This window comes from Saimiri boliviensis, chromosome 12 (assembly GCF_048565385.1).
Source record: "Saimiri boliviensis isolate mSaiBol1 chromosome 12, mSaiBol1.pri, whole genome shotgun sequence".
In the NCBI taxonomy this organism is placed as follows: Eukaryota; Metazoa; Chordata; class Mammalia; order Primates; family Cebidae; genus Saimiri; species Saimiri boliviensis.
The window spans coordinates 39,481,331-39,507,920 of record NC_133460.1 but is presented as its reverse complement, the minus strand read 5'-3'; the positions used below and the strand labels follow the sequence as shown (position 1 = coordinate 39,507,920).

General features: G+C 40.1%; 1 protein-coding gene across 1 annotated transcript in view; it reads left to right on the top strand.

Annotated features, from left to right (window-relative positions):
- CCDC6 (coiled-coil domain containing 6) overlaps positions 1-26,590 on the top strand; it is a 115,899-nt gene that overhangs the window by 83,406 nt on the left and 5,903 nt on the right. Inside the window, exons 4-7 of the mRNA XM_003928701.4 lie at positions 7,995-8,098; positions 9,948-10,108; positions 16,293-16,449; positions 18,828-18,928. Coding sequence (XP_003928750.1) covers positions 7,995-8,098; positions 9,948-10,108; positions 16,293-16,449; positions 18,828-18,928 — 523 coding nt within the window. The remainder of the gene's footprint in view (positions 1-7,994; positions 8,099-9,947; positions 10,109-16,292; positions 16,450-18,827; positions 18,929-26,590) is intronic.

Genomic DNA, 26,590 nt, shown 5'->3' with positions numbered 1-26,590 from the left:
TTCTAGTTTAGGAGGTGACCAACATTCCTGCCCCTTTTTCTTCTCACTGGCAGACTTCCATCAGCTCTTTCTGTTCTCAGCATTGCATGAACCGTGGTGATGACCTAGAACTTGTTATTAAAATTCTGAAAGCAATCACAGCTTGATTAATCAAATAGACACCTGGGGGGTACTCTGTGGTCTATGAACACCTCTGTTCATTTATCTGTAACACAGATTGACTACTTGTTTTGTCTTTTTTTTTAAATAATTTTTTTTTCTCTTTAAAAAGGCAGGATTTCCTGTCTCTAATAAAAATACAAAAAATTAGCTGGGCATGGTGATGCGTGCCTGTAATCCCAGCTACTCAGGAGGCTGAGACAGGAGAATTGCCTGAACCCAGGAGGTGGAGGCTGCGGTGAGCCGAGATCGCGCCATTGCACTCCAGCCTGGGTACAAGAGCGAAACTCCGTATCAAAAAAAAAAAAAAAAAAAAAAAAAAAAAAAGAAGACAGGGTTTCACCATGTTGGTCAGGGTGTTCTTGAACTGCCGACCTCAGGTGATCCGCCTGCCTCTGCCTCTCAGAGTGCTGGGATTACAGGCGTGAGCCACCACGCCCGGCTTGTCTTTTTTTTTTTTTTTTTAAAGACAGTTTTCGAGAGTGCAAGGGTCAGATAACTTCCACCTTAGGAGGATGCTGGGACTGAGCAAAATTCCACTGGTCACCTGGACAGCTGACACAAGTATTGCTTGTTTTACCTTACTTGTGTTTGCCGAGGACCATTGTGAATTGTTTTCAGCTATTTTCATGTCAGATGTGCATGATACCTTTTTAATAGCACCCCATGAATCCTGTTAGTCACTTCTTTCCAATATAGGAGCACAAACTGGCTATTCTCAGATGTATGGGAAAATAGGATGGAATGAGATAGGATCTTTTATTGTCTCTGCTTTTGTAGTAGAAGCAAAACTGTAACCATTTTTCGGACTTCTATTTATTTTTTGAATATTATACTTAAGTTTTCCCAGGTGATACTGGTGTACCTCAGGTCAGCACTTTGAACACTTGAACATCTATAAAATCACGTAATAAAGTGATAGGAGATGGAGCTAAGCTATTAATGGCCTTTAGACTTCACCTTTAGGTATAACCAAACCTGGAAGGCTTTGGGAAGTTGTGTTAATCCCCAACACACTCTGGTGTTTGCTTATGACTTGCCTCTTACTTTAAAAAAAAAAAAAATTGGGCCAACTTAAGAGTTTGGTTAATGTGGATCTTAAAGTATTCTGCTGTCATTTTTCCTTTTTTGGAGACAGGGTCGTGCTCTGCCACCTAGACTGGAGAGCAGTGGCACAATCATAGCTCACTGCAGCCTCAAATTTCTGGGCTCAAGGGATCCTCCTGCTTCAGCCTCTTGAGTAGCTGGGACTGGAAGTGCATGGCACTGCACCTGGCTAATTATTTTTTTGTAGAGACGGGATCTCACGTGTTTCCCAGGCTTTTAAGTGCCTGGCAAACTTTGTGTTCTGTTTACATGATAGCCTTTGTTTCATAGGCTTTCCCTTCTCTTTGTTACGCCTGGATTAGTACATGTCTTAGTTAAAATGGACTGCTTTCCAAAATTTGTTTTATAAATCAGATGTTTGGGTTTCAAAACAGATTTTCCCATAGTAAAGATGATAACATGGTACTTAGAACAAAACCTTTCAAAGCAGATTGAAAAGGTTCACTGAAACCTTTCATAAATCCTATAACTGAGTATAATATTTAGCTAGAGTTCTCATCCGGCTTTTTTGCCAAACATTCCTTATGCCCACCTCAGCATCATAGTGCTCGTAATATGGAAAAATGCAGTGGTAAGAAAGAACTGTGGTAGCGTTGGGAGCCATCTCTCAGCTGCTCCACTCCCTTTCTGCTTCTTTGGGTGGGGGTGTCAGGATCTGTCTAGTGAGATAGGTAAGACCGGCTGTGAATTCAAATAAACCAGATGCATTTTTATATATTAAGTGTATCCACTGAAGAAGTTCTAAATTTATTTTGGGAACATAATAAGAACTCCTGGTCTGATGTTAATTAACCTGCATTGAAAAGTAGAGCTACTCAAGAGGAGTAAAGAATTTGGCAGTTCATTGAATTGACTTAATTACAAAGCAGCCTTTCCAATGAATATTCAGATGCAATGAATAAATCAGCTCTGTCCCTCGATGTTGGGTGCTTACGGAATAATCACAGTAAGGGGTTTGGGTTAGCCAGAGAATTGGATGTTTGGCATTGAATGAGTGTGGTACATACTGCATGAGCACCAATTCTTTTTAAAAGTGATCAGATATTATTAGAAAGTAGGTGGAAGGGAGATTATTACAGATAGAGACCAGCATATTGAAATCACTGCCTCACTCAGCTTTTTACATCTGAACCAAGAGTTTCCAACTTACTAACCTGGAAACTTAACATATATTATGAGATTGTGCAATGACCAGTACAGTGTAAGCATTGAAAATCTGTTTTAATTGGCAGAACTGATATGTTCACTTTGGCTCTAACTGTATAGGATTTGGAATTATAAGTGGGTGGGAAGTGGTGGGAAAACAGATAAAGAACTTAAGGGGAAGTTAACCAAGGGACTCAATATGATTTCCTCTAATTTCTCTGCTCTTAATGTCAGCCAGTGCTCCTCAGCAATGCTGAAAAATTGAGATTTTTAAAACTGAAAAAACAAGAGGCCCTGTTCTTTGCAGGGCTAAAGATAATATAGGGCCCTATAGCACTGCCAGCCTGTGTAATGCAATACAGTAAGTCTTCACTTAATGTTGTCAGTATAGTTCTTGGAAAGTGACTTTAAGTGAAACAACATACATGAAAATCAGTTTTACCAGAAGTTAACTGATATAAACAAAGGTTATGTTCCTATGACATATTTCTGGTCACAAAAATATTATCAAACGTCCTATAAAGACCCAACATACTTCTGATATTAAACATTGAAACAAATGTGAGCTAGGCATGTATTGAAGAAAGATTAATGAAACCCAGATGATTACCCCATTTTTAGTAAATCAGTGAGTGATGGTCATAGCAGTCATGTGTAAAATCAAGGGGTAAATGTTTGCAAAGTAAAAATTGTAAGGAGCACCTCCTGCCAACGCACAGTTCAAAAGCAAATGGTAACAATTACAGTGGTTCGCCGAACACTTGCATACTGTATCATTGATTGTCACGCATTTGTATGATTAGCATATACTTTATGAATTTGTATTTTACCATAATTTGTACTCATTGATTTTCTAATGTGCTTATTCCAGTTCAGATCAAGGGTGGCTGGAGCCTGTCTTGGCAGCTCAGGGCACAAAGCAGGACCCAAACCTGGCCAGGGCACCAACCCATTGCAGGACATACTCATACGCACACTGGCACTCACTCCAGAGGGACCATGTAGACATGCTGATTGCACTTCTTGGGATATGAAAGTAAACTCGAGTATCTGGAGAAAACCCACACAGACATGGGGAGAACATGTGAACTCTACATAGATAGAGGCCCCACTGGGAATCTACCTTTTCCTCGTCAACATTATAATAGGACGTTGAACATTCAAGTACCTACTGTGCTTGAGAATCCACACTGCTGAGTTGGGGCCTCCTGTGTTGCCTGCATCATGGAAATAAATTAGTAGAGCCAATTGGGATGGCAAACTCAAGTTTCACACCTAGGATGCCCGGGTTTGCTGAGGTGGGCAGTAGGTTGATAGCTGGTAAGTCTACCAACAGTTGCCAGGAAGGAGCCTAGATTCACATGTAGCTCCAACCCATGTTTCCTGATCTCATCTGTTTCCAAAATCGCTCATAGACTCCCTAAACCAGGCATCCCCAAACTATGGCCCGCGGGCCGCATGCGGCCCCCTGAGGCCATTTATCCGCCCCCCCGCCGCACTTCAGGAAGGGGCACCTCTTTCATTGGTGGTCAGTGAGAGGAGCACAGTATGTGGCGGCCCTCCAACGGTCTGAGGGACAGTGAACTGACCACCTGTGTAAAAAGTTTGGGGACGCCTGCCCTAAACTGTCTATATTTCCCTGGCATCAGCTACCCCCAACTCTGCTACTTCCAAGTATCGTTGGCAAAGGAGATAGGCCCACAAACCACAGTATGATTTGCCCTAAATCCATGTTTCCCTCAAGTTTCTCTATACTTGCTGGTTGAACAGGACCCAGCAATTTCAGCTGCCATAGTGACCGATTCCTATCTTGGTGGTATCACTGCCTGAGTTTTGTCATCTTCCAGGCTAGTGGTTTCCTCAGCTTTAAAAGGATGATTTTCCTTTCTGCTTCTAGCTCTAAATGTGTGTGATGGAACTAGCTCCAACTGAAGACAGCTACTGTCTTGAAATTGGGAAGGGAATGACTGAATGGGTCGGCCAGAAAGGGACTGCAGGTGTCATCCAGGCCAAACTTCTCATTTCATAGATTAGGGCATCGGGGCGGCAGCAGACGAGTGACCTGCTCAGAGACATATGCCTCATTAGTTACATATGGGTAAAGACAGCTTTGTCTTGATTTTGCTTCTCAGAGTTCTTGATTAGTGTTGGAAATAGATACTCAGTGCCGCAAAATAAAATCAGCACTGAGACAAAGGGTCTTTCAGCAAAGCAATTTTTACTTCCTGGTCTGCAAGAAGAGTACTCTCACTAGCCATCTTGCCACGAGAGTACAACGAATAAAGGAAAACACACAAATTAATTCCTTACACATCTGGGGTCATCCTTATTGCTGTGTCTGATTTCCGTTGGCCGGAGCCAGACCTCACAATCCAAAGTAAAACCTGATTGGCTAACATCTTAAAACTTTTCTAAACAGGTAAAATCAGTGGAGAGCTGGGACATGCCTGTGAGCACATCCAGCACAGATAGGTTGGTTAAAGTACAAGGACATAGAGTATACTACGTGCTTGTAAGCATGACATGTCTAACAGCTACATAGGATAGGGCTTAACAAAGTTATTAGCACACTTATTTTTTAAGAAGAAAGGAAACTTTAAAAAATTTTCTACTTCCCATAATTGGTATTATGCATATTTACTCTAAAAGTAATTGAGCATGAGTTTCTCCACTAGACATCATACTGCATAATGATGGCTGCTTGAACTTTTTTCTTGCTTACCAACTAACTACCTCCTATGATACTTTTAAAGACTGGAATGGAATCCTTAAAGGTAAATGCCTCATAGTTATTTGTTTAAATAAACATAATTCAGAGGCTAGGGGCAGTGGCTCACATCTGTAATCTCAGCACTTGGAAGGCTAAGGCAGAGGATTGCTTAAGACCAAGAGTTCAAGACCAGTCTGGGCAACATAGCAAGAATTCATCCTACAAAAAAAAAAAAAAAAAAATTAGCCAGGTGTGGTGGCATGTGCCTGTAGTCCTACCTACTTGGGAGGCTGAGGCAGGAGGATTGCCTGAGCCCAGGAGGTTAAGGCTGCAATGATCCACAATCGTGCCACTGCATTCCAGCCTGGGTGACAGAGCAAGACCTTGTCTCAAAAAAAAGAAAAGAAAAATGAAATGACTGTTGATTGCACTTCAAAGCTTGACCAAAAAAATATTATTAATACAGAGCATCACAAAGTTTAATAGGAGTCCTATGAGAGTTCCAGAATTTCACATTGTTGCTGCAGGTATGAACCGTTTAACATTCTGAGGAGCATTTGCACGTTAGTGGGGTCCCAGCTTTGTGGCACAATATATTTGACTTATATTGACACCCTGCACCTCCCCCTTTTCGCCCTTGAACTTTTCTTCAGAATTGCATTCTGCCATGCAAAAACAAGGTATTTTGAAGCTCTGCTTTCAGTTTGCTATAATCATGGCTTATTCACTTGTCAAATAATCACTGTAATATATACTCTAATATATATTGATGGCCTATGAGGTGCCAGATGTTATTCTAGATACTGAGGATACACCAATGAATGAAGCAGACAGTACAGGTCCCTTATGGGACTTATATTCTGGAAGCCTGGAACAGAAATAGAACGGATATCTAGATATGGTGATTATCATAGCCAAAAAGTGTTGAGTGCTTTTTAAGTGCCAATTAGTTATCGATGGTTTATGTAAGTGTACAAATGCGATGCTCACTGTAACCCAATGAGCCAGACTTAATTTTTTTTCCTGATTTTGCAAATGGCAAAACTGTATCTGGTAATTTTCTCAACATTTTCTAACTAGTGATTGATGGAGCTGGGATTTGAACCCAAGCATTTTGCTCAAAGTCTATGATCATAAGAGAGAAGTGTAATTAGAGGAGTCTCTCCCCAATGTATTGGCTGCTGTTTTCTGACTGTACCTAAATTTGTAGGAAATATTTTATTCAAATGGCCAGTTGTTTCTACAGCTATTTTTATGCCTTGGAGAGGAGAAAAGAATAAGCCTAGAGCTCTGTCATCATATGAGAGTGTTTTTCCCATCTGTTTGAGACCTCCTTTTTTTTCTAAACTTAGAAAATGATATCATTATCCTTGTATCATTTCCTCTCAGGTCTTGATTGTTCAGATTCTAAGGCAGCTGACTTGATGCATATTCATTCTGGCTCAGATGTGAAACAAGTAGCTGCTCACCTTCATGTGGTTGTCTTGTGCTCCTGTGTGAATATGGGCAAGTCTCTTGCTCTTTGTGAGCTCCTTGAGGACCTTGGGTGGTGGTGGTTGTACTAATCATCTCCAGGGGTTGAGATTGGTGCTTCATAAGACTAAGGCACCAAGAAAGCAGTTTCAGAAAGAAGAATGTCATTTGGCTGAAAAAATAAAACTGCACTTTGGATATTATTTTCTGATGTTTGATTGCTTTAAAAGACTACATTTTATTCATGCTTTTGGTTCTGCCTTACCGTATACACAAGGGGTCTTTGATCAATGAGGAGCTTGCCTCTGTGACCCACTAAGGAAATGTGAAATCTATTAACATCTTTTTAGCTGTGCAATCAAGAATAATTTGTTGACTCAAACATTGAAGGGTGAATTGGCACTGGTTGAAGAAGTAACATGGAGGCAGTAGAAAGGCTCTTTGCATTGAGAAAATTTTTTTCCTTTTAAAATTAATTAATATGTCAAGTACAGAGAATGATAGAACACATGTCCTCTGCTCATTGCTGTGAAACCTATTATTGCACTTTGAATCTCTCATACGAGCCCTCTTTTTCTGCATATCTGTTTCATACTATTTTACAAGTATATAATAGTTTCATTTACTATCTTGATCCTCACTAAAAGGAAGATCCATGAGGGCAGAAATTCCTGACTCCTTGGTTCACTGCTATGCCCGTGCGCCCCTCCCCCCATTATCCAGTCATTGTTCTCAGTATTTATTATGTATTGCTCAATATTGATTGAATTTGACCATGTTTGCTTCATTTTATGAACAGAACACTATTGGGGTTCCCTCTCCAACTGCAAAGCCTCCCCCAAATCAAATTTTCTTCCTTCCTTAAATCCTTAGAGTCATCAGTATTGTGAATTTGGTGTTTATCATGTTTTGTATATGTTTTTATATCTTACTACATGTTTCTTTACCTCCATTAGCCAGTGTGTAGAGTTGTTTGAGAGCTGTTGTTAAGAGTTATTTATATAAATAGTAATACAACCTTTCTGACTTACGGTAAGGGACAAGCCCGGAAGAGTAACTGTAAGCTCAGAACTGTAAGGTTCAAGCCAGGAAGAGTCCTGATATGACTAGTACCTAAAACTCCCCTAAAGGTCTCCTAAGGAGGACTTTCCACATGCCTTGAGTAAATGCTGAAGCAAGGAATGCAATTCATGTACCAGACAATAATTAAGCATAATCTGTCTAGTTTTTTTCCAATTAAAGTTTAAGAAATAGATATACTTAATATGTTTGTGCCAGAAAATTGGCCATATGTTTGCAGTTTTCTCCAACAAAAGGGGTCCTAATTGTTCAATCAAAAAATGTGTTAACAAAGTATAAGTGGCCTGACACTTTGCTAACACTTTTTTCCTTCCTTTAGTTGAGACGGGAGAAGATTGACCTTGAAAATACATTGGAACAAGAACAAGAAGCCCTGGTCAATCGCCTCTGGAAAAGGATGGATAAGCTTGAAGCTGAAAAGCGGTTTGTTTAGTTTGCTGTTCAATATAGGGCTTGTGCGTGTGTGTGTGTGTGTGTGTGTGTGTGTGTGTGTAGAGTGCTGTTGTGGGTGTGACTGAGGGATAGCAGCAGACACTTTAATTCCTTTGGTGACGCGCATCATTTTAATCTGCTAAAGGAAAAAAAAGTGTTGAAAGCCTTGGAACTAGTCGCATGTTGGGCACCTCTTTATTCTTTGCTATCACACTGTCCCAGTAGAATTTCTTTTACTTTCGTGTTACAAGGCTATGAGAATTGGTCACGGTGCTGTTGTTCACCTTTAAATTATTTTCAAGGATGATTGTGATTTCAACTTTCCACCTTATTGAACTGGTTTCTTCAATTGTTTTCTTATACATTTTTTAAATTTTGTTTCTTCCCTCCCCAGCCTTAACGTTTCTTTATTTTTTTTTCTTCTTCAGTTGTTTTCTAAAGTATATAGGGTATACTATGTACTATTGTTTATACATCTCTAGAATTTGTTTCATTAGAAAGGCTGAGGTTTTAATAGTAAAATTGTTTTAAAACCTACTGTAAAGAAATACCTTTACATACTTAAGGCCAGGATTCTTTGTGTAAAATGTATGTACTTGGAAGTGGAATGTCACTCAACAGCAGACATTTCTTAAACCCTTTGTGCAAGATAGGCCCTTATTTTCAAGCACTGAGTACTTAGGGAGTGTGTCAGGCAGGGCTTGTGAGAATGGGAAGAAGATTCTGTATGTGGAATGTGTGTATGGGTGTAAAAAGTGAGTTTCTTAAAATTGGTCATTAATTCATTTACCAAGATCTTTTGTTTGCTACCCAGAGTCCTTCTGCTTTAAGTTGTTGGTTTGGATGCATTTTTGTAAATTGTTTTGAGTTCATGTCTACATTTGCAAAATATAGGCATACTGCATAGGTTTAAGAAAAGTGAATATTTTATGTAATAAATGCAGGGACCATTATAATATTTAACACACTAGTTTTCTCAAGGGTAGACCTGGATGGAGGTAACTCAGTTTGCTCTTGGACAAACTCAAAGGTATAAAGTTAACAACAAAACAAGACAAAAACCCCAGCAGCAATGGAAAGGGATCTAGAGATCTGTTGCCAGAGGAAGACTTCGTAGAAAATAGTTGGAGGTTTTACATGTGTTAGTACTAAATTATTGGGTTGAACAGCATGGAAGTTTTCATTTTTTGGTCAAAGCTATTGAATATCAGCATTTTATATCCTTGAACATAAAAATAATTGGTAAAGAAGGTGGCACTACCAATTATTAACCTGATAATTTTGGTTTTGTTCTTAACTTCTTACCTCTGCTATGGCCAAAAGCAAAGGGCCCCTAGTCTAGTTTGCCTTGCCCTTACGACGGGTTTTGCAGGAGGGAATTTTAGAAGTTGAGTGTCTGTGTGACCTTACCCTCCAAGTAGGTTCATAAAAGCTTAGAAGCTTTCATCAAAAGCTGTAAGAAGGTTGAATTCCCTCAACAGCATCATACAGTAAACCCAAAAAGTTGAACATTGAGTCAGCAGATAATTCTGAGTACATACTGTATTCCAGGCATAATTATCAGATCTAGGTGTTAAATAAAGACTTTTCGGTATTGTTTAATTACCAGTAGTCATTTAAAGGAAAAAAGGAGATTAGAATCAGCTCTGTCTTTTGACCTGCTACACCAGGTAAGAGTAACCAGAAGTTTGATGTAAAATGGGCAGAGAAATTAAGCAACCCTGTGAATTCTGGCAATAAATAGGAGCTTGCTTTCAAAACAAACCTGCTAGCTAGTATGTTGTTTTGTCTTTTTAAGGCAAACTGTTCGTCATTGTTGGAATTTTTCTTTTCAATAAAGAATCCTGCAGGAAAAATTAGACCAGCCTGTCTCTGCTCCCCCATCGCCTAGAGATATCTCCATGGAGATTGATTCTCCAGAAAATATGATGCGTCACATCAGGTTTTTAAAGAATGAAGTGGAACGACTGAAGAAGCAACTGAGAGCTGCTCAATTACAGCGTACGTAGCCTCTGGTTTCACTGGTTTTGTGACCGTAGAGTTAATAACCTTACCAAATGCAGGCTGATACCAATATTGAATTACCACTGAATTTGCAATCATTAAATTCGTATATCACTAATGCTGCAGGTTTACTTAAGTTTATCATCCTGGAATGGATTCTTTTTTTTTTTTTTTTTTTTTTTTTTGAGTGTTATAGTAGGGGAGAACAAAACCATTTAGAATACTTCCAGAAAATAATTCAAGTAATTTCAGGAGCATCCAGAATCACAGGTAACATTTTTAATATTCTCTCCCATGTTTATCTCTAGGATTGTGCTAACAAAAATATTGCAGCAGACCTCAAAGCACTTTCAAAATATTAAGGCAGAGAGTAGTGTTTACCTTCCTTACTGCTACGTTCAACCTTAGGTGACATTTGTTCACGGTATTTGAAGAGTAAATGCTTTTGAAATTTATACTCAATATTTTGGAAGAGGCCAAGATGTTGAGTTGAAAAATGAAAAATCAAATGTCCTTTGATTTTTGAGTTCTGAATACCTGCTAGATCGCTGTGTATTTTCTTGAGTCTCTCCTATTTGTTTGTTCGGCTGTTCCAATTTATTTTTTTGAACAGATAATTCGGTGAAAGGTGTGCAGTGAAAAAACAGGTCTTTCTCTTATTCCTTGTCTCTAGCTACCCTGCTCCCACAATTATACATTTGTACTATATTCTTCCAGATATATTTGTATATAAACTTATTTATACAAATATAGTTTACCCTTGAACAACATGGGTTTGAACTGTGCTAGTTTACTTATACTATAGATTTCTTTTCTTTCCTCTTTTTTTTTCTTTCTTTTTTCTTTTTTTTTTTTTTTTTCCTTTTGAGATGGAACCTCACTCTGTCGCCCAGGCTAGAGTGCAATGGTGCAATCTCGGCTGACTGCAACCTCCACCTCCTGGGTTCAAGCCATTCTCCTGCCTTAGCCTCCCTAATAGTTGGGATTACAGGTGCGCACCACACTCAGCTAATTTTAGTATTTTTAGTAGAGATGGGGTTTCACCATGTTGGCCAGGCTGGTCTCGAATTCCTGACCTCATGATTTGCCCACCTCAGCCTCCCAAAGTGCTGGGATTACAGTCATGAGCCACCGTGCCCGGCCAGATTTTTTTTCAATACATATAGTTGTCCCTTCTTATCTGCAGGTTCTGCATCCACAACCAAAGGTGGGTGGAAAATACAGTGTTCATGGGATGTTAAACATGTAAATGTGGAAGGCTGACTTTTCCTATCTATGGGTTCCTCAGGGCTGACTGCAGGACGTGGGTGTGCACACATATTGGTATACTTGCGGGTCACGGATTCTGAGGGACAGCTGTAGTAACACAATGAACACTTTTTTACACCTTTCTCTTTTCGCTTACTATGCGTTGTAGTGCTTTCCTCTGCCGTTATGAACAGAGCTGCCTTCATCCCTTATTTAAAGGCAGCAATTTAATTGATTGTATGGATATGCCATAATTTAGTCCTATACCAGTGGACCCTTTTTGGTTGCTACGCTACCACCTCAATGAGCATCTCTATACACAGGTTTCTGGGCTTTGATACCTGTATAAGAACACCTTCAGGATAGATTCCAGGAAGTGGATTTGTGGGGCCACATGGAATGTGCATGTTTAAAAGTTCAGTGGTTCTTACCTTTGTTTTCTTCTCTGAAGTTCCTTACAAATTCTTGTGCTATGGAGCATCCGGGATGGTGCATCAGCATCATCCCTCAAGCCTTTGAGAAATATGATGTATGACTTTCCTATTTCTGCTATTACAAATTACCACAAAACTAGAGGCTCAAAACAATACAAACTTAACATCTTACAGTTCTGAGATGGGACTCACTAGGCTAAAATCAGGGTGTCCTCAGGGCTGCCATTCTTTTGGAGGTTGGTGGGGAGCCTGTTCCCTCACCTTTTCCAGCTCTAGAGGCTGCCTGCATTCCCTGGCTCATGGTCCCTTCCTTGCACTTGTACCACTCCACCTCTGTCTCTGTTGTTAAATCTTCTTTTTACTCTGATTCCCCTGCCTCCCTTTATTAGGGTCCTTGTGATTATGTTGGGCCCATTCTGATAATCTAGGATAATCTACCCATCTCAAAGCCCTTAATCACATCTACAAAGGCCCTTCTGTCAATTGAGGTTAGTAGCATTTACAGGTTTTGGGGATTAGCATACGGACATCTTTAGGGAATCACTATTCTAGCCCCATACACGTTTCTGGCCTACTCCAAGGAGTAAAAAAGGAGTGTATATTTTTTTTTTTAAATTAAGTAATCCTACTTTGGGAGGCTGAGGCAGGTGGATCACAAGGTCAAGAGACCATCCTGGTCAACATGGTGAAACCCCGTCTCTACTAAAAATACAAAAATTAGCTGGGCATGGTGGCGCGTGCCTGTAGTCCCAGCTACTCAGGAGGCTGAGGCAGGAGAATTGCTTGAAGCCAGGAGGCGGAGGTTGCGGTGAGCCAAGATCGTGCCATTGCACTCCAGCCTAGGTAACGGAACTCCGTCTCAAAAAAAATAATAATAAGTAATCCTGATATATACCTCAGGTTGATAATTACTATGTGTGTTTGATGAAAGTCACTGAGATAATGTTTTCAAAGATTTATTAAGATTTTTTTGAGTTTTTACCATGTGGGTCCACAAACATCTTTTAGCACCTTCCTGAACTCTTTCCAGGGCTGTCAGTTTGTGTTTTTCTTCCTCATTTATACTGCTTTGTTGTGACCCTAGCAAAAATTCAGAAGGAATATGGGAGAATTCATTCTTACTACTCTCTCCATACTGCACTGTTAGGTCTCTGAAGAGACTGCAGATACTAACAGGCATTTGTATGTGCTATTTTGGATTTTGTGAGGACAGAGAAAGCTGAGCTAGAGGGAGCAAGTGGCACTTAGCTGCTTGCAGTGATTGGATTGGGCTTAAAGGGTGTGTTCATGACTTTTCATCCTCCATTCCTTGCATTCTCCTTAGGTTAGATGACGTGGGCCTCTTTTGGATGCAGCTGTGCGAGTTGGCTCCTCACCCTCCAAGCCTGACTGCATCTGAACTTGAACCCCTCTCTGAACAGTTCTCAGCAATATTTGAACATTGGAATCTCCTGGCCAGCATTTAATAGACCAGTGGCCAGGACTCATCCTTGGGATTCTGACTTAATTGGCTTAGGGTATGGTCTAGGCATTGGTATTTTCTAACCATGTACTTGAAAGGGAACGCAAGCCATGCAGACCTTTGGATCATTTGGGAGTCACCTCTTTGGAATCTGTGTGGAAGTCATCCTCAGTTCACACCATCTTTGACTAAATACAATAAGTCCTTACTTCACATCATTCTTTTTTTTTTGGAGGAAGGAGTCTATTCGGCTGGGAGCACATCATTCTTAAGTTCTTGGAAGCTTTAAGCGAAACAACTTACTGAATAACCAAACCAATTTTACTGTAGGCTTACAAGAGTTAAGTTCTTATGGCATATATACGTTGTTTCACTTAAAGTCACAGTTTCCAAGGATCTGTGGATGATATTGAGTGAGGGCCTACTACACTGGGAGATGGCTGTAGACCTGGGGAGATATAAACCGTGGCCCCTGAGTACTAGGGAGCTCTGTGTACAAGGAGGAGGAAGAGAACTGGTAGGAACAGATCCAGTCAGGTAAAGCTGTGTGCCAGCAGGGGGCAGCCGAGAAATGCTCCGGCAACAGCCTTCTGTGCGTGAGTCTATGACACCAAGAGGTGCTGGACCTGGTGCCTTCTCTGTGCCTGTCTTCTAGGTCAGTTGCTGAACTGCCAGGCAGTCTTCCAGCCCATTACTTCAGGTGACATTCCTATCTATAGATACATTGTTGAGGGATTCCCCCTGCTGAGTTCCCTGATGCTGAAGGATTGCCATTTTCTTTGAAAGACAGTGTTCCCTCTGAAGTTACTCTTCTTGGAGCCTCACTAATCTTGAATTCTGCAAAGGATTCCATGGCAGTCTCTAGCACCCTTCCTGTAAAAAGCATTACGAGATTCCTGTTATGGAGAAGAAAGTCAGCTGGCTCTGATAGTCACCCTTCTAATCTAGAAACAGCAAATACTCCAAGGGACCAATCTTTTGTTTCCCATTGAGCTAAGTAAAAAATTCTGCATGCTTGCATATTTGGGATGAAATAGTTTAAATCGTTTATATTAAAAGTGTACTTTGTAAATATTTTCCCAGCATGCCTTCAATTAAAGAGATTTTTGCGTCTGGATTAGACAGCGGGGTTTCCGGCTGTGCTAAAACAGCCAAGGAATTTAGAGTTTAGTGCACGTAATAGTGTTTAATAATTTTAGTATTTTTATTTGAATTTCTAAAACAAGGATATTCAAGAGCTTTTATGTATTCTGTAATGATGCTGTCTTGGAAATCATTGAATACTTCTCAGAAGTCTTTATTGGCTAAAATGCCAGACCTTTGTAGAGTTACTTAAAACTGAAACTAATTTGATGGGAATAGAGAATTGAAGCGGGGTCAATCTGTGGTAAAATAATGCTCAGTGTGTTATTCGGCTCCTTCCTTCTTCCCTAAATTTGGACTGAGCTGACAATGTGGAACAGCAGCCTGCAGGAAACTCTCTTAGATATGCTCATGGCCACTCTGAATTTGTAGCTGCTTTTCAGATAAGATAAGTATATGGAGATTTTACTTTTCCCAAGTTCATTCACAAAGACAAGGAAAAGGAATGAAGTAAGAAGATGGGTAGACACCACACCACATTTTGTATTAGATAATTCCGGTTACTTGGTAGCAGATTCTGTGTGAGATAAACCAGAAAGGAATGGGGGCAGTGGGAAGGTTGCCAAAAGAGAAAGGAAGGCGTGTTTTTCTTTTTTTGGAAGGTTGTGGAGTATGCCACAGAATCCTGTGAAGAATAACCTCAGAGGACAAGAGTTGTGATGGCTCCAGGGAACTTAGCTGAAGGAGACCCTGGATCCCCATAAAGATGTCAGTTCCCCATTTCAGATTCTTGGGAGAGGGAGTCCAACTGGCTCAGCCGGGGTCCAACATCAAGCCCCAAGGCTGGTCAGCTCTGTCCTGGGAGACGGGTGCTGTAGCAGAGACCTGGGTTTGTGGAGCAGCTCCTGAGCAGGGATATTTGTCATAAGCAAGATGCCATTCCAAGGGATGCCAGCTATATACAGGTCTTCGCCTGCCGTCTGTCGTGGCATGTGCATGAGTCAGGGTAACAGACAGCCACAGAATACCACAAATTAGACTTTGAAATATTAAAGTTTTCTGATTTACTGTGTCAATGTCTATTCTCATGAAAAGAATGTCAACTGTTATCACATGTGGTCTTAAGTACAGTGGTTCTTGGTGTGCCTCCAGCACTGTGCACAGCAGGCATGCCAACAAGTGTCACAGGCTCCCCTAGGTGGCTCACTGTGTCTGGAATTGAGAAGCAGCCAAATTGGTATCTATAGGAGAGCCAGTGGACAGAATCTGGGCCTCCCTCCTTTCCCAGCTCTGGCAATGTAGAGAAGAGCTCTGGTAGTGGCTACTTCTAGACTCAGCGACAATTCCATTTTCTCTTCTACTTAAAGCACTTTAGAATGCAAGTGAGTGGGAGTGAAGATGCCTAATCTACCAACAGTGCCTTTTATATTTTTTTTTTCTAAAAGCAAAGCATTGGTAAACTTTTATACTTGAGATGAACTTTAAATCCAGATCTCATCTATGTGCAGGAGATGAGAAAGATCATCTTTTTTGTGTGTTTTTTTGTTTTTTTTTGAGACAGAATCTTGCTGTCACCCAGGCTGAAGTACAGTGGCTTAGTCTCGGCTCACTGCAACCTCCACCTCCTGAGTTCAAGCAATTCTTCTGCCTCAGCCCCCCAGATAACTGGGATTACAGGTGTCGGCCACCATACCTGGCTAATTTTTGTATTTTTAGTAGAGAGAGTTTCACCATGTGGGCCAGGCTGGTCTTGAACTCCTGACCTCAGGTGCTCTGCCCTCCTTAGCCTCCCAAAGTGTTAGGATTACAAGTGTGGCTACCATACCTGGCCAGAAAGACTGTCTTAGAACAATTCCCTCTGTTATGGGATAGGGGCTAAACTGAAGTCTCCTTTTTTTAAGATTTGGATGTGATTGCATGAAACATGGTTTAATTGAAAACTCTGACTTTTCAGATTCAGAGAAAATGGCACAGTATCTGGAGGAGGAACGTCACATGAGGGAAGAGAACTTGAGGCTGCAGAGGAAGCTACAGAGGGAGATGGAGAGAAGAGAAGCCCTCTGTCGACAGCTCTCCGAGAGTGAGTCCAGCTTAGAAATGGATGACGAAAGGTGTGTGCGTGTCCTATGAGCCTTGTTTTTGTTTCTTCGTTTTAAAAAAAGAAAAACCCAGGTTCCACAGGGCTTTTCTTTGGTATCCTATTAAGTGTATAAGGGGATGACTTAAATATGTATTTATTGTACTAAATAACAGATGCCAAGAATGGGATAAAGATGAACATTTTCCTTATTCACAAAAAGATGGAAAAGCCCCTCTAAAATTATTTGGTGGGGAGAGAAACGGAGACAGGATTATTTTAGAGAAGCAGGAGAGTTTACATTTGTGTTGAATTAGTTTAATCCAGTGTTATATCTGTTTAAAGCATGGGAACATATTAATTCCTGTACTGTGTAAGGATAAGCAAGTATAGTGCAGCTCGACGAAAACAATGCATGCGTAGGTTGAAAAGAATCAGCAGGACACAGGTGGAGGTTGTTGAAATCCCAGGGTCTTGGCTTAACACACTTGATAACTTTTGAGCCTTTTTATAGCCACTTAAAAAAATAAAACAAACGTATTGCATTCATCTGTTCGAACCTAAGCAATGAATCCCCGCATCGCCCCTCTGTGAGTGATCCATCCTTTGGCTAACTAGCGAAAATGGTCTCAAGTATCTGTGCCTCATCCAGGTCTCCCTCTTCCTCCTATCTAAACTTGGAAATAAGGTGGTTGTAAGATAACAAACAAATATAAATGGAAAAAATTTTTCGGTCAGCAGAGAAACCCAGCAGTTAGAGAATTAACCTTTCTCTAAACCAGATCATTTCTGCAAGGAATTTCTCCATTCTGGATCAGGGATACCCTGGCTTTACATGGGCCATATCTCAGTGTGAGAGGTGAGACTGGGTATTCTTGGGAGTCTCTCCAGCAGGACTGGGCATTCGGTGTCTGAAACCAGGGCTACTCATGGCTGTGACTAGTAGCACTGTCTCTTAATGCCAGCGTGTGCTGTCCGAAACATGTAGGCAATATCAGCACATCCGCACTCTGTTTCTATGATGGAATCGATCTGGAGGACTAACACACTGTTGATCAGTTTGCTGTGGACAGTGACATTGCTGTTTAAAGAAAATTTTAAGATTATGATGAAAGTCTATATTTTTATAATGAGAAAAAAATGAAAAACAGTAACAGATTATCCTATTTTAAATACCCATGTTTATGCTCCTTCATTTGAAAATAATAAAGATTATTCTTTCTCAAAACTTTGTCTTATAAAACTACAGTTTCCTATTCTTTCTAAAATCTATATCCCTTAACCATTTGACTAACACTATCAGCTAGAATTATAAATAGCTTATTAGCTACTTTATTAACTACCATAAGATGCAGACCCTAAGTAGCATCAGGGACCCAATTTGGGGTAAGATACACGCTAAGGAAATGTGTCTTCTGACTGCAGTGTCAATACCAAAGCAAGGTTAGCCTTCCAGGTAAGTAGTTTTTTCCAGAACCGATATTCATTTCAGAAAGTTTGCACTACCTTTTGGAAGTCAGATTATCCCAGATAGAGCACAGCTGCCCAATACCTTCCCTACTAGGAACAATGATATTACATTTGGGAGAAAGAAAATAGCCCAGCACTTAAGAAACCACAGATGCCTCTTGGACCGCTAGTGGATGTGTAGAGTGCAGGAAGTTCCACCTGGTGCCACTAGGGTGGGTCGCTCGTGCAGGATGGTTATCAGGAAGTCTGTCAAGCAGAAATTTCTCCTCATCAGCACTCCCTGCTCATTTCACAGAGTGTAAGCTGATGTTCCTGATGATCACACTTCAGCACTTTCAGGTCTGATGTGACTTCTGAATCCAGGAAAAGGCAGACTCAGCATGGTGTGGCCAAGCGTGACCTGCTGTAGGTGTTCAGTGCTCAGGTCTCATTAAATCCTAGTGTGTGACTGTTAAGCAGGGCTTGCTTGTAAACAGCATATACTCTGTTCACAGGAATGAGTATCTGTAGGCTTTAATTTGATGACATAAATCTCAGAGGGCTTGCTCGGTTTCAAGTTTCAAATAACAATTTAAATGTAGACACTAACGTGAGTATCTTTGTAACTCTTGACACAGTGGAGGTGTATTTCAGCATAGCTGTTGTGTGATGGAGAAAAAACTGGTCCTCTCTGTGGTATGCTGCAGCTCTTTTACCTGACCTCTCCATCTTAAGCTAAACATCCTAGATTTTTCAACCGGTGATCCTTGGAGTGAGGTTTGTCAAACAGCAGAGCGGTGTGACCCGGGAGTCCATTTTATAAATGGCTTCTAACTATAACATCACTCTAAACATTCAGAATTTTGACCTCAAGGTGGGAACCCCAAACATTTTCTCCTAAAAACTCTCTTAATAATTATTTTAATGCAGGTGGTTCCATCACTTCCTCCTCTCTCCTCTTAGGTATTTTAATGAGATGTCTGCACAAGGATTAAGACCTCGCACTGTGTCCAGCCCGATCCCTTACACGCCTTCTCCGAGTTCAAGCAGGCCTATATCACCTGGTGAGCATATGTCTTCGGCTATTTCAGTGATTGATTCCTGGTACATTGAATAGGCATCCCTGATTATGTTGCCTTCACCTTTTTAAAAAGAAGAATATCTTTGACTATGATTTTAAGTAATGATGGGTAGACAAAAAAGCCTTAGGTAGGGTTATTTTACCATATGCCACATACATTAATCTCATTTTTATCCCCAGAATAATTAACGTAGGCATCATTTTCCCCATGTCAAAGTCAGGAAGGCGCAATTCAGAGGGTCCGTAACTACTGATTACACAGCCAGGAGGTGGCAAGGCAGGGCATGTCTGTTTCCAAAGCCTGTGTGTTCTTTCTCACATGAGCTGCCTCCTGAGTGGGACCTGGCCCTAGTAGGCAGGCCGCAGAAGAGGGAACGAACTACTGTCAGGCAGCCTGCTTCTGGCTTTGCCCTCACAGCCTTTCCCTCAAAGGCTTGCTTGTCTCCATCTGACCCCAAAAACTCTTTCCTGAACTCTGTGGCTCAGAACCAGCACGACGTGGCACTCTCAGGCCAGGAGGACAAGTAACTGATCCAGTGAGAGAGAGAGACGAAGCAGAGGGTGGTGTGGGTGGCCACTGGAGTAGAGGGAGGGAAGAAAAGGTGGCAGGCCAGAGGATCGCATCTTGGACCAAAATGATGAGACTGATTTTCTTGTGCTTGCTGGTACACAGATTTTCAACAGAGTTGGGAGAAAAGTGTGGAGGGGAGGGTGATAAAGAGACAGAGTTTTGCAGTAGAATAGAGTCAGGTGACTGCTTTGAAGGATGGCAGCGCAAAGTTTTTATAAAGTAAAACAGCTTTGCATCACGATAACAAAAGTTCACAGCAATGTGCTGCTGATAACTTTTTTTTTTAAAGGAGGAGGCAATCAAAAGATAAAGTCTAGAACAAAGGGTGACCACCTTTGTACCAATGGGCCAGCGTGCTCTCTGGTATCAGACAGGGGTAAAGATGCTGATTGCCAAGCAGAAGGACTTGCTATCAGAGATCAATGGCACGATCGTCACAACTTGCTCTTGCCAAAAGGATGTTCCCAACCCTGTTTCTTCCACCCTCCAGTGCCATTAAATCTCTCTTCAGAAGCTTCTCTGCCTCTCAATTTTCCCAAAATAGCACTAGGGTTTCATTACCATGATAAAGGCCTTTTTTGCCTTCTGATGTATTGATGTAAAAGGAAATCATGAGTCAGGAAGAGGTAAAATGGAGGATTATTTTATTATTTTGTGATAGTAATGCTGATTCATATTAAATATAATTTAATACCCTGTTTGATTTATTTAAACCTAAAGCCTTAGAAGCATATAATTTCTGATTGATTAAAAAGATTGTTGCAATCATTGAGAAAAGAAAAAGAGCAAATGTCAGACCTTGGTTAGGAATATAACTTCTATTTTACAAAGATTCTTGAGGAAAATCTTACTCTACATAATTTTTACTCTCACTGTACCTGTTCCTATAGTAGGACCTACATCAAGTGTGGGGCTTGCTTGGATAGATAAGCGATCTGACTTTTCTTAAACTATGTAATAGTAACACTTAGATTTTTTTCCTTACAGCTAGACTAAATGAGAATAGTTTTATTCTGTTTTAAATTCTATAACATCATCAAAGGAGATTTTATCTGTTTGGAAGCAGAATTACTCCATTCTGATCTAGTACATTGTAGTGCTATACATAGAAGATCGCCAAAACCTGAATATTCCAGTTTTCTTTTCACATTAGTTTTTACTGGAAAAATTTGTGGTTCTCAGTATTAATAATATCTAATCACTCCCTTAGTGGAAATATGCTGTTGGAATAGCATTCATTTCCATTTTAAACATACTGGCTCTGAATTTTCCTCCCTTTCCATTTCTGATTGACATTGGAAATCTTGTATTTTCACTAACTTTTTGAAATACTGGAAATTACATATTGAAAAGGTACTTGAAAAATGCATAGCCTAAAACTAAGAAAGAGTATCATCTTTATTATATTTGGACTGCTTTTATGAATTATATATAGGAAGGGTGTTACTTTTCAGGTTGTCCATCATTTTATGCAGTGTAATAAAGGACATTCCCAGTTAGCATGTTTTGATGTGTCTGAATGAGGGATAGGCAATGATGAGGTCTGAAAAATAGGTCTGCACCCTAATGGCAATGAACGCACCCCACAGATCTTGATTTCGAATTCCTTTTGCCAATTAAAATAACTGGGGTTACTTGGAGAAGTGAATGTTTCTAGAGCTGGGGCACAGAATGTACAAGATTTGCACTACCTTGTAGTGCAAAAGAGTAAAGAAGAGCCCAGAAAACAAAGTGATGAGTGTATGCTAGGATACAGGAGCTCCCAAACACCAAAACTGGAACAATTTGAGCAATATTAATTATTACATTATAACATTAAATCAAAAATCAAATATCCAGAGTCCATACTGATATGAATAAATGACTAAAGAAACAAGGGAGAAGACACAAATCCTCGTGGAGAGAGTTCCAAGTAACATATGTAGATATTCTGCCTTCAGGAAGATGGAAGTAACACCCTACTCAACTGTGGGCTAGGAGACTATAATATTTAGAGGTCAAGTGTAAGGAAAACCTGGCAGGAGATTAGGAAGTTGTTACCAGAAAAGTAGAAAGAAAATTGATATATGATGTCACTGAGGTCAAGGCAAAGAATTTCACTAGGAAGGGAGTGGTCAGCTGCAAGTTCAAGTAAAATTAGGAGTAGAGATCAGTGATTGTGATGGGCAGCAGAGAGCTCACTGCTGACCTTAGCTAGAGCAGTTTTTGATGGAGTGGTATGGACAGAAGCCAGGTCAGGAGTTAAAGAGGATATTGTATCTAAATTGTTAGAATTTTTACAAAGAAGATGTTTTATATATGACTTGTGTGTGTCAAATGATTTTAAAAGGAAGAAAAGGTGTCTACCTTTAATTTGTTTCCACATTTTTTTTAAAAGCAAAGATATATTAAAACTTGGAGCAGTCAGAGAGTATAAAGAAGCAGAAATAAAATCATCCAGAATTCTTCCATCCAATGATGGTGTTTGTGTTTTAGGGTTTTCATGTGTCTCCTATGCCACTCCCTACAATTTTCCTTTAGGTAGTTGGTTTCATACATATTATGAAATGCTTTTGTATCTTGTTTTATATTGCTTAGTGTTTTTTCTTAGTCATGAATCGCCTTTAGTCATCTTTTAAATTTACAGTCTTGACAGTAAAATAAATCTTAGAATTTTTGCGGTAGTTATTGTGTTTCCATATCAAAGCAAGAGAAGTTTATTCCAGCAAAGACTTTATATAAAACCATAATATTATATTTAGTAAGCTGGTGTTTGTGGTTTGACAATTTCAACTTAGGTTTTGGTGGAGAGGGGTTATCCTTTATTATATTCCTGGGTCAGAGGGTGAAGATGCATGATACTTAGAACTTAAGGAAAAACAAAAATCAATTGTATATGGTTTCCAACCTCTAAGAGCTTATAATCAACAACAGGGCCTACAGAAGTAGGTTTAAAAAAAGAAACTTTAATACAAGGCCAAATGTAATAAATTTCATAAATTGTGTCTATTTTATACCCTTTACAAAGTTACGTAAACATATGGCAGTATGTCCATTCAGTGGAATACTGTTCAGCAATAAACAGATTAACTGTTGACACTTAGAACAATTTGGATGGATTGCAAGGGCATTGAACTGAATGAAAAGAGCTAATCTCAAATGATTACCTATTATATGATACCATTTCTACAACATTCGCAAAGTGACAAAATTATAGTGATGAGTCATTGCTAGGCTGAGTTAGGATTAGAAGAATGGTTGAGCTGTACACATGCAGAAGCACACAAAGAACACACATAGAAGCTGATGAAATCCAAACCAAGTCTGTACCTTAGTTACTAGTATTGTATCAACATCAATTTCCTGGTTTTGACAATGTGCTGTTATATTAGGTATAATCGGGAAGCTGAGTGAAAGATACATGGGAACCCTGTAATATTCTTTTAATTTCTTGTGAATTGAAAACTATTTCAAAATAAAAAGTTATTATAATTTTTTTAAACCCAAGGGTAAACAAGTTTAAAAAGAGATTCAATGAAGAGAGAGCTACCAGCTTAGAGAGCTTTTGAGATGGGCTTTGAGAGGAGTTAATGAAACACTTTAGTGTTTCAAACCCTTACTTTTGCCAGGCACTCTCCAAGCACTTTGTGATATTATTCATTTCATCCTCATGACAACATTGCAAGGTAGCTACAGTAATCCCATTGAACAGGTCAGGAACCTAAAGCACGATGAGATGAAGGAACTTATCTACTTTGACTTAGTGCTAAGTGTCAGAACTAGGATCCAACGTAGTCTGGCTCTACTCTGTAGTCTTTGCCTTCTCCAAAGCATGAGTGAGGTGCCTATTGACTGGGGGCAGGAAGAAGCAAGTACTATGGTAAAGAAAAGACATTCTCAGGCTAGGGCACACCGTTAACAGAGGCATAGAGGTCTCAATCAAGAGCAATAAAATCCCTATGGTTCTTTTCACAGCTGCCCTGGAGTCTACCTCCCTGGGGTTTCATTTGTTTGGGATAAGGCAAGCAGAGCTTTGATATTCCTTTTGAGAACTACTGACCTGGAGCCTCAGAATATAGTTTGAAGCCAATGTAGAAGACTTGATAACAGCTAGAGAAGGAGATTTTTTTTTTTTTTTTTTTTTTTGAGATGGAGTCTTGCTCTGTTGCCCAGGCTGGAATGCAGTTGCATGATCTTGGCTCAGTGTAACCTCTGCTTCCTGGATTCGAGCAGTTCTCCTGCCTCAGCCTCCTAAGTACCTGGGATCACAGGCATGTGCCACCATGCCTGGCTGCTTTTTTGTATTTTTAGTAGGGTCGGGGTTTCACCATGTCAGTCAGCTGGTCTTGAACTCCTGACCTCAAGCCTCCTCAGCCTCCCAAAGTGCTGGGATTATTATAGGCATGAGCCACTGTGCCCAAGCAGGATGTTTTTTTCCTTAAGAAGGCAAGAGAAAGTCTGAAGATTCCCTTGGTCAACCTCATGACTCCAGACCCTGTGACCCCCTCCCAGCTTGCAAAAGCCACCCTAAACTGTAACTTCAGTAACTTTCCACTGCTTACCCCAAATCTAGAAAACCAACTGCTATCCCACCACCCTTTGCTGACTCTCTTTTCGGACTCAGCCCACCCTCACCCGGGTGAATATACAGCCATGTTGCTCACACACACACACACACACACACACACTGAAAATCTGAAGATTCTTGTAGTGGCTTACCATACTCATAATTACCCTTCAGAAAATTAACTCAGTGATACTAGAAAATAGACTAGATTTTAAAAAGTGAACTGAATTCCCTATTTGGAGACAAGGATCTACTTTTGTATTTTATAGCTTTTCTCTTTAATAACTTCCATAAGAAATAAAATTAGGATTTTGTTCCCCAATGTTATTTTAAAGAAAACCTTTCTTTTCCCAGATGAATAATGTACTTGTGATTCTAATAAATATCACATTAAACAACCAATTATTTCCCAAAGTCTTGTCCTTTATCCCAGACCTCCATTTTTGTAAATGTGAATAAAAACTCCACAATTGGAAATGGAAATATGTCAAATAGAAAGCATCACTAATTGATAGTCAAATCACAAAATAAACTTTCAGCATTAGATGTTGAGAGCACAGAAAACTCCCACGATAATAGCACAACTAAAGGAAAACTTGGCTGATTGTCTCTGTTATGGAAACAAAAAAGACAGATGGAAAAGCATACTTGCTTTCATGTAGTTCAGAAAAGCAGTAAGTAGAGTTCATGTTGCTTGGCCTCTAATAGCTGATAATAGGTTCAGAGTGATTGTCAATAGGTGGTTCCTATCCACGTTTCCCCAAACTGCTCCTTGGTTTTCCCTTTTCACTTTGTCATATGGAACCTACCTTGTGCTAAGTATTGTGGTAGATGTTGGGAACTGAAAGGTGTAGACAGCTAAACACATCTGTGCAACGATAAACAAGTAGTTCCTCAGACCAGCTGGTGACTTCTACACTAACTCTCCGAAGACCAGGGCTGCACATGCCACATGTAGGTAAGGATTGCTTTCAGATGTTTTCAAAATATCGTTGTTGGACCCCAATCGAAACCTGTCTAACAGTAAGGAGAGTCTGGACATACAGATGGTACAAACATGGTGGAGATGATCCTGGAGTCCTAGAGGAAGACTACGCAGAAAATTATAGTGGACTGGGGTTGTTTCTTCCTTAAATACCAGGTTCTTTCAGGAACATTGGCATATGTAGGGCTTTTGTTCTTTGTATTGAATATCCTCAAGTTGTGACATTCTCAGTGGTTTTGTTAGCCGTATGGCTGAGACACACACACACACACACACACACACACACACACTCTCTCTCTCTCTCTCTCTCTCTCTCTCTCTCTCTCTCTCTCTCAAACACGCTATTCCTGTCTTGTTGATATTCTGATACATATTTTTTTTTTTTTTTTTTTTTCTGGCTGGGGTTAGTGAGGTTGAGTTCATTGGCTACTTAATATCTATCTCCAGTTTGGTCAATTGTTGATACAACTTTTGACACTTCTGCTTTTCTTGCATTTGATGTTTATTCCTTTGCTCTGTTTTCTCCACTTTATTCTTACTCCTTCTCATGACTTTTGCTTTCCTGAATCTCAGTTGAACTCCTGACAGGGTTTGACTTAAGAAAATCATAATTGTGATGAAAAATATACCTTTTTTTTTTTAAGACGGAGTTTCACTCTTGTTACCCAGGCTGGAGTGCAATGGCGCGATCTCGGCTCACCCCAGCCTCCGCCTCCTGGGTTCAGGCAATTCTCCTGTCTCAGCCTCCTGAGTAGCTAGGATTACAGGCACGCACCACCATGCCCAGCTAATTTTTTGTAATTTTAGTAGAGATGGGGTTTCACCTTGTTGACCAGGATGGTCTCGATCTCTTGACCTTGTGATCCACCCGCCTCGGCCTCCCAAAGTTCTGGGATTACAGGCGTGAGCCGCCACGCCCGGCCATGTGCAGTTTTTCTTTGTGCCATTTGAGTTTGTTTGCTTTGAGCCATAGGAGTTACTTATGTATTTTGCACATTAACCCCTTACCAGGTATATGGTTTACAAATATCTCCTCCCATTCTATAGGTTGCCTTCTCAGTCTATTGACTGTTTCCTTAGTGCAGATGCTTTTTAGTTGAATGAAGTCCCACATACCTTTTTTGCTTTTTGTTGTTGTTGTCTATGTCATATCCAAGAAATCATTGCTAAGACCAATGTCAAGGAGCTTTTCCCTAATTTTCCTTCTAAGAGTTTTATAGTTTAAGGTCTTTAGCCTTTAATCCATTTTGAGTTGACTTTTGTATAGAGTGTAAGATAAGGTCCATTGTCACTCCTCTGCATGTGAATATCCAGTTTTCCCAACACCATTTGTTGAAGAGATTGTCCTCTTTCCACATCATATATTCTTAATGCCCTTTCTGGAAATCAGTTGACCATATATGAATGTTTATTTCTGGGATCTCTATTCTGTCCTAGAACTTAACTTTTATTTCCCTTGTTGCCCATACCATTTAGGGAGCCCACCACTCTTTTCATCTGTTTGTATTTTTGTGGGTGATTGAGAACTTCTGCAATTTAAAAC